This window comes from Malus domestica, chromosome 07, assembly GCF_042453785.1.
Source record: "Malus domestica chromosome 07, GDT2T_hap1".
Taxonomy (NCBI): Eukaryota; Viridiplantae; Streptophyta; class Magnoliopsida; order Rosales; family Rosaceae; genus Malus; species Malus domestica.
Genome location: NC_091667.1, coordinates 36,110,008 through 36,123,689, shown reverse-complemented (window position 1 = coordinate 36,123,689; position 13,682 = coordinate 36,110,008). Strand labels below are relative to the sequence as shown.

At 37.6% G+C, this 13,682-nt stretch overlaps 1 protein-coding gene across 3 annotated transcripts; it reads left to right on the top strand.

Annotated features, from left to right (window-relative positions):
* Window positions 1-10,067: 10,067 nt before the first annotated feature.
* Window positions 10,068-13,110, top strand: LOC103439950 (protein TRANSPARENT TESTA GLABRA 1). Of its 3 annotated transcripts, none has more exons than XR_011582947.1 (3): window positions 10,088-11,313; window positions 12,476-12,606; window positions 12,743-13,110. XR_011582947.1 is itself a non-coding variant. In XM_008378599.4 (2 exons), the coding sequence occupies exon 1, from the start codon at window positions 10,247-10,249 to the stop codon at window positions 11,273-11,275; it is 1,029 nt and encodes a 342-aa protein (XP_008376821.1). In that variant the 5' UTR covers window positions 10,068-10,246; the 3' UTR covers window positions 11,276-11,313; window positions 12,743-13,110. The 3 variants fall into 3 exon arrangements, 1 of the variants encoding a protein (XP_008376821.1); XR_011582946.1 differs by having other exon boundaries at window positions 12,476-12,668; XM_008378599.4 differs by lacking the exon at window positions 12,476-12,606 and having other exon boundaries at window positions 10,068-11,313.
* The last annotated feature ends 572 nt before the right edge of the window (window positions 13,111-13,682 follow it).

Here is a 13,682-nt window from a genome sequence, read left to right as displayed (position 1 = left end):
GTACATCAAGTTTTTTTTGTCTCGGAGTCATACCTAAAGTGTAAATTTTGGGACAGTCTCATACATCCGATAGTCAAACTGTTCAGTCTCCCGTTAACTGTGACGTGGCGCCCATGTGGACATTGACTAAGCGCCACGTGTCATTCACGTTTTTTTTTCTTCTTCTTCTTTCTTCTTCTTCTTCTTCTTACTGCAACTTTTTTTTTCTCCCTCCTTCTCCCTCCTTCCCCCTCCTTCCTCCCTCTTTTCCTTCTTCCTTCTCCTTCTTCTTCTTCTACTTCTTCTTCCTCGGGGAAGATTTTTTTTTTTCTTCTTTCTTCTTCTTCCTCCTTCCTCATTCCTCCTTCTTCCTTCTTCTTCTTCTTCTTCCTCCGACTGAAACTTTTTTTTTTCTTCCTCCTTCTTCTCCTTCTTCCTTCCTCCTTCTTCCTTTCCCTTCTTCTCCTTCTTCCTTTCTTCTTCCTTCTCCTTTTTCTTCTTCTTCTTCTTCTTCCTTCGAATCTGGGGAAGATTTTTTTTTTCTTCTTCCTCCTTCTTCCTTCTCCTTCCTCCTTCTTCCTTCCTCTTCTTCTTCTTCTTCCTCCAAATCTGGGTTGCAGATTCGGTTTTTTTTTTCCTTCTTTTTTCTTCCTTCTTCTCCTTCTTCCTTCCCCTTCTTCTTCTTCTTCTTCCTCCGAATCTGGGGAAGATTTTTTTTTTCTCCTTCCTCCTTCCTCCTTCTTCTTCCTTCTTCTTCTTCTTTTTCCTCTAAATGCAATTTTTTTTTTCTTCCTCCTTCTTCCTTCTTCTTCCTTCTCCTTCTTCTTCTTCTTCTTCTTCCTTCGAATCTTGGGAAGATGAAGGTTTTTTTTTTTTCTATATATATATATATTATTTATTTATTTATTTATTTTATAAATAATTTATTTTTAATTTCTACTTGGATGACACGTGGCGCCCAATCAATGTCCACGGAGACTTAATAGTTTGACTAACGGATGTATGAGACTGTCCCAAAATTTACACTTTAGGTATGACTTTGAGACGAAAAAAACTTGATGTACTAAATGTTGAAAACCACGAAACATGAGGGTAGTAAACAGTCTTTTACCCTTAAATTTAATATAAAATTTATAAATTAAATGATGTGTTATTAATAAGAAATGAGCACATTTATTAACGCTTAAGTAATTATACAATCATCAATTTCTATATTATTTAGTTTACAAATTTAATTTCGTGATCTTGCATAGCAATATTTATGTACACCTAATGTGGGAGAATTGGACAGCAAAGTCGCTTACGTAAAAACTACAGACAATTAAATTATTAATTATGTCTTACTTTCTATCTTTTATTTGGTAAGCAAACGATCAAATTCTTACAAAATACAAATGAAAGGTAACGAGGCAAACCAAGACGCGGTCTCTCTCTCTCTCTCTATGTGGACTCCTCAGCCGCCGCCCCTTGCTTTGCTTGGGGCAGGCAGCAGCTCGTTATCTCTTTTTTCTCCTCATTTCCTCCTTTCTTTTTTATCCTTTCCTTATTTTCCTTCCCTCTTATCTCTTCTTCACTTTCCTCATCCCTGCATCCACTTCTTCTTCCTTCCCCTTTTCTAGTCTCCTTCCTTCATTTCCATTCTCGGTTATCCCTCGAGTTTTATCTTAATTTTTCTTGAGCTAGGTCCCAACATCTCTTGAGCTTGTCTCATATTTAGGCTTCATGTCTCTTATCCGTCGTATTTCGCCCACTTTTATTACTTTTGGTCTTTAAATTTTCGTTCCTTCCCCTCCCTAGCTGTGATACTTCATCTCAATCCCATCATGTGCTCGAATCGGCAGGCTCCTATTAGAAATTGGATATCATATCTACTGACCTCTCTCACTTCCATTCCTGAAACCTGCATGTCGGATCCCTAGTGTTGTGTATTTTACATACCCCTTAGCCTCACTCTCTACCCATATGCTTCTTTGTTTGTATATATTTGAAGGGCTCGTAAAGAGACTCGGTTTGGAATTTGGCTTCCTCCAAAGATGTGTCAGTGGCGGTAGTGTGGTTTTTTCTGCTAGAGATTAGGGTTTTTTTATTTTTTTTATTTATCTTTTATTTTTTGCGGCCTTCGGGCTTAAACTTGTGTGGACCTCCCGTTGTATCTTTGGTTACTGTTCTCATTTTGCTTGGCCCTGTTACTTTATCTTTAGTTGTTTATCCAATTCTTATTGAGACTAGTTTTTAATGTAATGAACATATCTTACTTGATTAAAATAATAATAATAAATAAATAAAACAAACAAACAAATGGAAGGTGGGACCTTAGGGGGCGTTTGTTTGAGCTCGCTAGCTTTCGCTGGTTTGGACTGGACTATGTAGTAGTCTAGTCTCGTGTTTGTTAACAGTCCAGAACTAAGTTTAATGAGATTAGAAGGGATTCACGGGGACTAACTCCCTCGCTAGCAAACCTGTCGAGAACCATGGGTTTAGCGGGGACTAACTCCCTCTCGTCTTCCTCTGCTCCTATGTTTTCACAAACGCCGAGAGCCACCATCATTCCCTCTCGCCAATTCCCCCTTCCCCTCCTCCTCTCTCCTCGCTTTCTTCTCTTTCTGCTCCACCGAGATCTGAGCTTGGCTCGAACTCGGTCGCGACGACGACAGTTGCTCCATCCTCTTCATGCTACAAGTCTACACGTTGCTTACAAAGTCTGCTTCTTTGCAACTCTAGCCACCTATAGCCAGATTTGAAACCCACCACACCCACCGCCTAATTCTTAACATCCAACCACCAAAATTTGAAAAGAAAAAAAAAATCAATTCGATAACAACAACAAACTCAGTAGAAAAATTCTTCATTTTTCTCATAAAATTAAGAGATTTTATGAGAAAATCAGAGGGGGTGATGAACGACAACAGCAAAGAAAAGGAAAGGGAAAATAAGAGAGAACAAAAAGGGGTGATGAATGACGTTGTTTTGAGGGAGGAGAATGGAAAGGAAAAGGAAAAGACGAAGAGAGGGAGAGGGTTGGGGCAAAATTAGGAAGAAAAAGGGATCAGAGGAAAAATAATTAGGAAAGGAGATGAGAGGTTTTCAGAATGTTAAAAGAAATAGACAGTGGTAGTAATAAAATATTACTAAATATGTATTAAATAATATAAAATATTAATAAAATATGAATGAGAAAATATAATATTAGAATTTGTTGTTATCCTGTTTTTTAGTCTGACACGGCATCAAACGCTTCACTAAGTCAGTCCAGTTTAGTCTAGTCTAAACCAGTCAAACTTAGTCCTTGAAGCTAGTCCAGTCCGAGATAGTCCAGTATAACAAACGCACCCTTAGTTCGTTTATAAGGAAGATTGCAAATGAAAAAGCTACAGGGCGGCTCTCTTCCTTGATCAGATTCTTAGACATGCATAAAAAACCCACCGGAAGTACTACTTTCATTTTGTGCATGGATTGCTAAGCGCTGGTTGAATTCTAGGATAAAATTTTCGGCGTAATCGTCACACGAGGTAGTACACCACGTGTCATTATACAAATGGTGGGATATGTGTGTTAAAAAGTTAATAACTTAAAAAATAAAATTTTCCACCACTTACATAAAGACACGTGGTGTTTCATCCGTGTTCCTGTAACAATGAAAAAAAATTTGTATTATAGAATAGAACCTTTGTCCTAACAAATTAAAAAATTCACCATATCTTTTGGAGAGCATTTTTGCTCACCAGTCTGGGTGAGCATTACCAACACATTAATTATTATTAATATTAGGATTTTAAATATAAACTTTGTGTAACACATTGTTTATCTCTAATTTAGACTCAAACAAACACACAGATTAAATCACAATCATTCAACTACAGTGTAATGCTCACAACCACCTAATCCCTAAAGCAAAAACTCGCTCTGTCTTTTAAGTTCAATAAAATACGAAAAGAAAAGAAAAAGTGCACCATTTTCCACGCCACCTAAAAAGTAATTACACTTTTTGTTTTTTGTACAAATAAAATATCCGTGACATAAATAAAAATAGGAAGATTAAAATAAAAAGATAAGTAAAAATGTTGCTAGCTAGAACAAAACTCGGTACTTGCTTTGCTTCCAAATTTAATTTACTTTTTGTTCACTTTGTGCATTGATAGATCCCAAGGGGAGGGGAGACATAATTGGTGGATTCTATTATCTTTCACAGAACCTTCAAATATATGTTGCATAACTTACACATGGCGTACTATCTAGATTCGCAAAAATCTAAACCTGTGCCATTGCCAATTAGCCATTGGTTCACAACCACAAAAGTTACCACCGCCCTCTGCGTTATCAAGGTCTAGCAATTGCAAGTGCATGCAGTTGCATCAGCCATGGAGTGTGGAAAATGCGGTTTTTGTGTGGATTAGAAATGACCAGTATACATCATTGCTAAAAACCCTAAAAGATGACAATCTATAGCATCGTGCTGTGTATCATTCAATCCATGAGATTATGACATTGCTGCGTGTGTTTTGGGCTGCTAATACTAATGGATTATGTTCATGATTAATTTTTGACGTATTGAAAACTTCAACCATGTCATAGTACTAGTTATACCTTTTGGTATTAATCATCTACAGAGGGTTAGCTTATCTCTCAGTATGTGGTGTTACAAACGTTCTAATCTTATCTTTCCGAACAAAACAATTGATCGGTCAATTACACACCATTCATATTTGCAGAGGTCAGAGTAAAATACAATCCAATCTCTAAGGCTAAGCTGTGGAAAATGAATCAATGGTGTAGAAATAGGATGATAGTTTATGGACAAGATCTCCTTCCCCACTTCATGACTGGCCCTAAAAGTAAAACAGGTCGGTTTGACTGTCGGTTAGTATTTGTTGTTGAACAATAGTTGGCTACTCAAGAATGTGTAGAAACTTCAATTTAAATTTTTTTGTGTTCGAATCAAAATCGTAGAGTTTTGTACTTATGATGAGAATCTGACATATTATGAATCATTATGTCAAAGATTGTCTCTGCAAAAAAAAAAAAAAAGAATTAAAACTTTAGTTAATCTATTATAACAAATATGTAGACAGTTTGTAATACTTTTACCAATTTTGTTTAACTGTTTATATATAGTTTGATAACTAAACGACTTGAGTTTTAATTATTTTATTTGCAGAAACGATCTTTATGAAATGATTTATAATATAAACGGTTCTGATTATGCACACAAAAATCTAACTTTTGAGTAGTAATTTTTATTTCTTTCTTTGAGCAGCTAAGCATTAATGTTTGTTGTTTCTTTGATGCTAGAAGACTGGAGAAGTTTCGAAACCTGCAGGGCAGAGCGGGCGGGCAGGGCTGCCAGAGGTAGATGTATATATATGCAGGCATGTGAGCATGCGACTGACCAAACACCAATGGTCCCTGTTAATATGGCGGTAGAAAAACTGGTGCGAATTAACTTGCTCAGGTTAGGTGCCATCCCACCCCATCCCATGTGCCCTAATTTATGCCGTGGGTCCCGTAGGTATACGACCAATCAGTACAGGATTAACATGCCCTAGCTAGAAATTACAACCATTCGGTTTGGGAATGAAAATATCGTACCAATCTTCATAACCATGAAGGTTAACCATATTCAAAACGGCAAATTAACAATCGGAGATTATCCGAAATCATATCTACCGGGTAACAAGTTTCTCATCGACTAATAGTTATATTCATCTCGTCAATGCAAAACAAATTATTTGTTTAACTAACACATTATAATTTAATAGATGCTAATTTTGTAATAAAATATTCACATCCAACTCATCAAAAGCATAACATATTTTGGAGGTGTTCATGATAAACCAAATATGAGCAAGTTAAGCAAATTGGTACGAAAAAAAAGGGAAGGGATAACAAAAGCAAACAAAAAGACAGAACAAATTATCAAGTAATTCCAATACTTGTGAATATATATATTGGATTATATTATTCTAGGCGGATTCGGAGCTAGATACGAATCAGAGACCTATATAACCATATTCAAAACTGCAACCAGATAATATTCATTGTTTTTATCCATATCCAAATATTCATCTCCAAACTCGCCTCATTCAAGTTGTTTTCCAAGGTTATTGAGTTTAACGGATTGAATTGCTATCTTTAGTCCTAGCCTCTGGCGTTCCCATCATAATTATTAAGAAATCCTAACCCTAAAATTCTATAAGATTGGCTTTTCTCCTAAGTCCACCGTTGTTAGTGACTGTATTTTTTTCGGCCACCTTTATGACCATTTCATCCCCAATAGGTTTGTTTAGTGGTTTATTCTATTAAATGCCTACTTTCTATTACGATCGATGACCACATAGCGACAAGATTATTAGGGTTTCTTATTAAAAAAAAAAGATAATTAGGGTTGGTCGACATACAATAGCCAACAATATGTGGTATTTTTTAAATTTGTTCACATTTCAATTTCAAACTTGAAATTAATCAGTTCAAAGCTAAAGTTATCTACAGTACATATGGCATGTCGGTAATTGACTCATGGAACCGCAACAGATACGATCCTCCTGTGTTATATACTCGTCAATACTCAAAAGTTCTGCATGTTTTGTCCAAATCCATTGTACTTTATACATTTAACTATTGAAATCGCGACAGATACGTATGTGTCATGCTCTTACATTATCAGAGATTACATCAATCATACTCGTCGTCATCTGTGTCTTGTCCATATTTGTTTGTACCTTAAACTTTGAGAACATGACTTTTCCTCGTATGTCTTGATTATGTGTAACCGGAGATATAAACCTGCGATACTCATAGATCTATGAATTCTTGGGAATTTGAATGTAGTTAGGAAAAGTCAGCTTTACTGATACAAAGTCCGCATCCCACTAAACTTTGGCTGATATAGTTTGGCTTCCCAAGAGAGCAATCGCTCCATCTCCATCCATGGAGGGAGCACCACAAGCAGCATCTAAACCTTTTTTTAAGACCCAATTGCATTATAATATCTGTAGTTTCCGTCCATTTTGGAGAGTTTGAGACCGTTAATTAGATATATTATAGTAATTAGCAATTGTTAATTAGACATAGCAAGATCAATTAAGTCCCCCCATGCCCTCCAAAAACTGGAAACAATGGTTAATCTATGGAACCCAATGCTTACTGTTTCGATGCAAGGTTATGACATCACATTTGCAGACGCGTTGTGCGTCATACCATGACGAGGTGATGAAATCACGCGAGGGACAAAAGTTAGGCCACCACCGGCGGGTCTCTCGGTGCCATCAACATAAACTGACAAGCATGGTGACTTGGTCTACTGATCTAGTCAATGACTCCCATGTCCTATCCTCCCAAGTTGCACCGAATTGGCAGGCATTATTGGGATGGGCATCTTTTTGGATTTTCTTTGTGGAAACTCTGGAGATGTTCACATTTTAATAGTTTATCATATATAATGTAGCTTGTTTTTATTAGTTATTATTTATATTTAATTTTAAATAATAAAATTTAAATAATTTCTGATCGCACAATATATGATAAATGATTAAGATGTAAGAATTCATAGAATCCCTACAATTTGGATTCGGATTAGATCCAAATCTGTATTATTGGCCATAGATGATGACAGGTTATTGGCTAGGATGTCACGTGTTCAAGACATGTAAGTCAATTTATTAAAATGTTGTCACGTGAATATAAAAAGAATTTACAGTAGAACTAATTTACTTTGATGGTGGCATCCCGTTTGAATTAGATAATGACATGTGCAAGTTCCAACACATAAAATTATATTACTGAATCGATATATCACATGGCGATCAAATGGTCATTACATTTTATATAAATTTCTCCATACATTGACACAAGTTGAACCACAAATTTACTCGAAAAAAAAAAAAGAATTCTAGTGCGTTTGTAGGATTAAAGAATGAGGAAGAAACTCACTGCCGCCCCTAAGTCCATCATTTCTTTTACAACCTAATAATTTTTGCTTGCAAATTGGTGAAGATATTGCTGGTTCTATGATTTCAGCTCTCCTTCAAAGTATCCGGTCCATAACTATAGTCGCAATTTAATAATCGTTATTACCGCCAACAATTGCGTTGAGTGCACTTTGTAATCACTAGCATAACATATGCTAGACATTTGTAACATGTTCATGAGCAAATAAATATAAATAAAAAGAGCCACTCTAACAAGCTATTGACCCAAGTGTTTATTTACACAAGCCATGATGGAGCACCTTCAAATTTTCTTTAAATTAAGGTAACAATTTGCTACTGATGCTAGAAATGATGTGTTGGTGCATGAAACATGTGTATGAGGTAATACTTAAGCATAACATGTCATTTTTGTGGAATGAGGATCCTTTCCGGATTCTTTTTGTGAGGATCCCAGAGATCCTCTAATCATGTCCGTTCATCGTACATCGTACGGTTAGAAATTATTGTAATTTTTTTTATTTAAAATTGAATATAAATAATACTTAATGAAAACTGGTCGCACGATTTACAATGAACGGACTTAATCAGAGGATCTCTAGCATCCTCACAAAGAGAATCCAAAGAAGATCCTCATTCATTTTTGTTATTATTGTAAGAGACGAAATTTCCATTCAGCATGTATGTCAAATTTTTCTGTATTATCGTAAAATATCACATGTGTGATGTAACATTACATAGAGCATCTTCAATAGGAATTTTAAATTGAGTCTCTACAATTGTATAATTCATAAATATAGGTACAAAAGGTTTTCAAATGAATCAGAATATAAGTCATCAAAATATCTTAATATATACGACTCGCTAGCTACTTTAAGAAATCTTTATATATGAAAACTGTATATAGGACTCAAAGAGAGGCCCACTGTTTATTTTGAGTGGAAATGCTGCACATCAGCTTCTCTTGTTGTTTTTTTAAAAACCCTGCACGTGCAAATGCTGCAGAACATCTTCATTTTTTGTTCAATCATTCAGAAACCAACGATAGAGAAAGCTTTTTGACTTTTATTAACAACCACAATACTCCAACAACAATACTTTTTTAATATTTTAGTCCCTACATTAAAAAATTATACTACAAGGACATTCCATTGCAGAAAATATTCCTTTAGGGACCCAAATATTTCCTTTAAGTTCTTAAACGAGTCCTCAAAGCTGGTGGTGGTGATGTGAGTGCCTAAATAGGGACCCCTATTAGAAATGCTCTTATATACAATACTTTTAGGGTAGTGTTATTCACACACATTTTTTTACCTCCCATACGCCCTTGTTAACTTTTGTTCATTGATATTCTTGAATTCATTTGATCTGACTACTGTAAATTGAGAGGGTTATGTAAGAGGTAAAAATGAGTACGTGCATAGCACCACCTTACTTTTAATTGCTAAACTAAAGATATTGTTCATAGAAAAAAATTTCAAGATACAACATTTAACGACTTCACACATTACTTTGAATGAATTGATAATATTGTGACAACTCTGGAAACCATTGTCCAATAATGATTCCCTACCATTGTCCTTTAATGATTTCCTCACCCTCATTTTTAGAGGGGCCTCCCACTATATCTTTTACTCTAGTTACTTTACTCTCTCAATGAAAATTACACTAACGTGAACGTAGCCTTGTATCTTAAACCTTAGTTACTCTGTTACTTTACTCTCAATCGAAACTACACCAGCATTAACGTTGCTCAACTTCTGTGAACCGTGATACATCTCGTGTTCTAGTACGTTTGTGTGATTTTACAATCGAGTCTAAGTTAATCTAGCTTTATGCATCAAGATCATGATATTTCCTTCACACATAATAATGAATTGTTGTGCTGTGCACAAAGTATATGTACAATAAGTGATGCCCGATGTGCCACCATAAGCTAAAATCACTCCCCTTCCAAATACTACCAAGTGTTCTTAGGCATGACCTACACTATTAGGCCCAAACATGTGACTGGACTTCTCTATACTGGCCTAAATATAATCATGGCCCAACCCATTTCATATACTGGATCGCATGTACATGTAGGCCTAAATATAATCAAAGCCCATGGAGAAGTCCAGTCAAAATACGTGTGGGAGCACACACTAGCTACTTTGACAGTTTGACTTTGGTGACCAACTAACTTTTCAGTTACTCGCGCGCAAACTACACGTCGTTTCTGGAGTTAGCATCGCCTGCTTCCCAATTCTCTTCCGAAACCCGACCCGAAACCTTCCCCAGACTACCTCTTCTCCCTCTCGACAACTTTTCCGTCACTTTCCCGAGAAAATTTGAGGAAGAAGAAAATGGAGAACTCTACGCAAGAATCGCATCTCCGACAGGAGAACTCGGTGACGTACGAGTCGCCGTACCCGCTGTACGCCATGGCCTTCCCCTCGCCCCAAACCCGAACCCGCCACCAGCACCATCGGATCGCCGTCGGCAGCTTTATCGAGGAGTACTCGAACCGGGTCGACATCCTCTCCTTCGACCCGGATACCCTTTCAATAAAACTGAACCCGACCCTCTCCTTCGACCACCCTTATCCGCCCACCAAGCTCATGTTCCACCCGAACCCCAACGCCCTCCATAAAACCAATGACCTCTTAGCTTCCTCCGGCGACTACCTCCGCCTCTGGGAGGTCGGCGACTCCTCCGTCGAGCCCATCCAGGTTTTAAACAACAGCAAGACCAGCGAGTTCTGCGCCCCACTGACGTCGTTCGATTGGAACGACATCGAGCCCCGGCGAATTGGGACTTCCAGCATCGACACCACCTGCACAATTTGGGACATTGAAAAGGGGGTCGTCGAAACCCAGCTGATTGCGCACGATAAAGAGGTATACGATATCGCGTGGGGGGAAGCTAGGGTTTTTGCTTCGGTTTCGGCTGATGGGTCGGTGAGAATTTTCGATTTGAGGGACAAGGAGCACTCCACGATCATCTACGAGAGCCCTCAGCCGGATACCCCTTTGCTCCGATTGGCTTGGAACAAGCAGGATTTGAGGTCCATGGCTACAATTCTGATGGACAGCAATAAAGTTGTGATCTTGGATATCCGATCGCCGACCATGCCAGTGGCGGAGCTGGAGAGGCACAGAGGTAGTGTAAATGCTATTGCTTGGGCCCCCCAGAGTTGTAGGCACATTTGCTCTGCTGGGGATGACACTCGGGCGCTTATTTGGGACCTGCCCACGGTTGCTGGGCCGAATGGAATCGACCCCATGTCGATGTACTCCGCAGGTGCGGAGATTAATCAGCTGCAGTGGTCTGCTGCACAGCCTGATTGGATTTCCATTGCATTTTCTAACAAGATGCAGCTTTTGAAGGTGTGAGGGCGGGAAGCTGGGAGGCTTGTTTTCTCATATGGATTGTAAGTGTTCAGTCAAGTGTTTTCTGCTTGTGCTTGCTTTGATTGATTTTATGACTGCTCTACTGATGTAATTTAGGCTAAATTGATTAGTTTGTTTAAAACTATTGAATTCATCACATTGCTTTTGAATTCGCTTTTGTTGAGAATTAAACATAAGGTTATAGGACTAGACTGTAGTACAAATGAAGAGAAATATCATTAGACTGTAGTACTAATTAGCAAGAAATCAAAATTACAAATCCAGAAAGCAAAAGCCGGTACTAAAATAAAACAAAAACATGAAGCCTTTCGGCCCTTGTCATCACAAATCTGCCTTTCTCCCTGGTCTTAGCACCGTGTTCCCATCTTATATGTGTGCGAGAAAGATACTTACATTAGGACTTTCTCCAATCATTTTTGCTCATAAGTGCTTTTATTAAAAGTAAAGCAACAAGTTGAAGTTTATTCAAAGTTCAAGTGTTTATTGAAAAACACTTTGAAGTGTTTCATGAAGAAGCACATGTTTCTCTAGAAAGCACTTTTAAATTCACATAAACACTTTTAAGCTAATCTGTCAAACGCACTTTTAAATTCACATAAGCACATGTTTCTCCAGAAATTACTTTTAGTTTGTTTAAAACTATTGAATTCATCACATTGCTTGCTTTAAGTTAGTTTGAGACTGATCTGTTTTCGTGAGTTTGTAAGTTTTGCATATCTGAATTGCTAGTAAATGTCGTAAATATTTGAATCTGGGATAGATGTTCGGGTGCATGTGTTGCAGAGTTATTGAAAAACATTTACATTTGTGCGAAAAGTCCATCATCCTGCCAATTTTTTCACGGTTTTCTTCTATATGATATTTGGTCTCATTGTTAACCTTCTGGCCTTTTTGCAAATGGTTCCTTTGAAATTCCAACCTTACCAATCTGTTCATGAGCTTCTTCTCTGTATACTATTATGGCACACTGATGTACAATTGAAACATAGACAGTGAAGTCTTCATCCGCATGGTAGCTGTCCGTGTGTATTAGTAGTTGGGTGGTGTTATCCACACACCGTTTTTACCTCCCACACACCCCCTGTTAATTTTTTGTCCTTTGATTAATAATTGATGAGCTAGTCATTATTGTTAACTGCTATAATCATATGTCATACTCTGATTTCTTTCCGATCACAACAGATCGTGTGTATTTTTTTTTTCATTCTTTTCGGTTCAGTCAGAGGTCGCACTTGGTGCGATGGCAAGTGCCTTCGCCCATGAGCGGTAGGTCTCGGGTTCGAGACTTGGGAGCAGCCTCTCCATAAATGGGGGTAAGACTAGCCGACATTCACCTCTCCCAGACCCTGCGTAAAGCGGGAGCCTTGTGCACTGGGTACGATCTTTTCGGTTCAGTCATTTTGTCCTTATTGACGGGATAAGTTGCATGTTTAACTTCTTTTGATGCAGGCATCCTGTGTTGATGGAAGCAGTGATGATCACTAGGGGGAGTTAGCTGGAAGTAGTTCTTCAATTACCTATGAGCCTTGTTTATAAAGGAATATGGTTAGCTTTGCACTCATTAGAGATCTATTTATCGTTGATTATCAACTAGTCTTGGTCTAGACCCACAATGTGAGTAGTGTATCTTCCCCTCACACGCTTCGCCCCTTTTTAGATCCAATGTTAATTGTACCTGTTAGTGTTGGCCTCTCCTGTATCGCATATGTTATTCCCTCATGTTTGACAGTACTCTACTTGAAAAAGAAGGAAAAAGGAAGTTGTCGGACAGTTTTGGTTGGTGCTATATATAAAATGTGTGGTGACAAGGTTTGCTAGATTGTTTTGATATCGATTCCCAGATCAAACGTGATTGCGTTGTATTTCTGTTGTGTTTTGCAACGTGTGAGATTGGGGAAACCATAAACGAGGTGCTGCGGAGCTGAGATGCGGTTTTTCCTTTGGCTTTACTGGCTGCATATGATTTCGTCTCTCATTCATCACAAGAGAAGTGAAAATTGTTTTTTTAATAAATGAGCTAGTTATAATAATTTAGCTCGAATTCGTATTTATCAAAAATCGAGTCTATAACCTCTCACTTATAAGTGACGAGAAATATCACTAGACTGTAGTACTAAGCAACAAGAATCACAAGTCCAGAAAGCAAATGTCAGCTCAAATGTAATACGAAAGCTATATGACACGAAGCCTTTGGGCCCTGTCATCACAAATCAACATTTCTCCCCAGTCTTAGCATCGTATTCCCATCTAATATATATACTAGAAAGATACTTAAATTAGGACATTCTCTAATCATTTTTGCTCATAAGTGTTTTTATTAAAAGTAAAGCAACAAGTTGAACTTTATTAAAAGTTCAAGTGTTTATTGAAAAACACTTGGAAGTGCTTC

Excerpts from the sequence above, each read along its gene's own strand:
- LOC103439950 (XM_008378599.4), top strand. The coding sequence starts at position 10,247 with ATGGAGAACTCTACGCAAGAATCGCATCTCCGACAGGAGAACTCGGTG.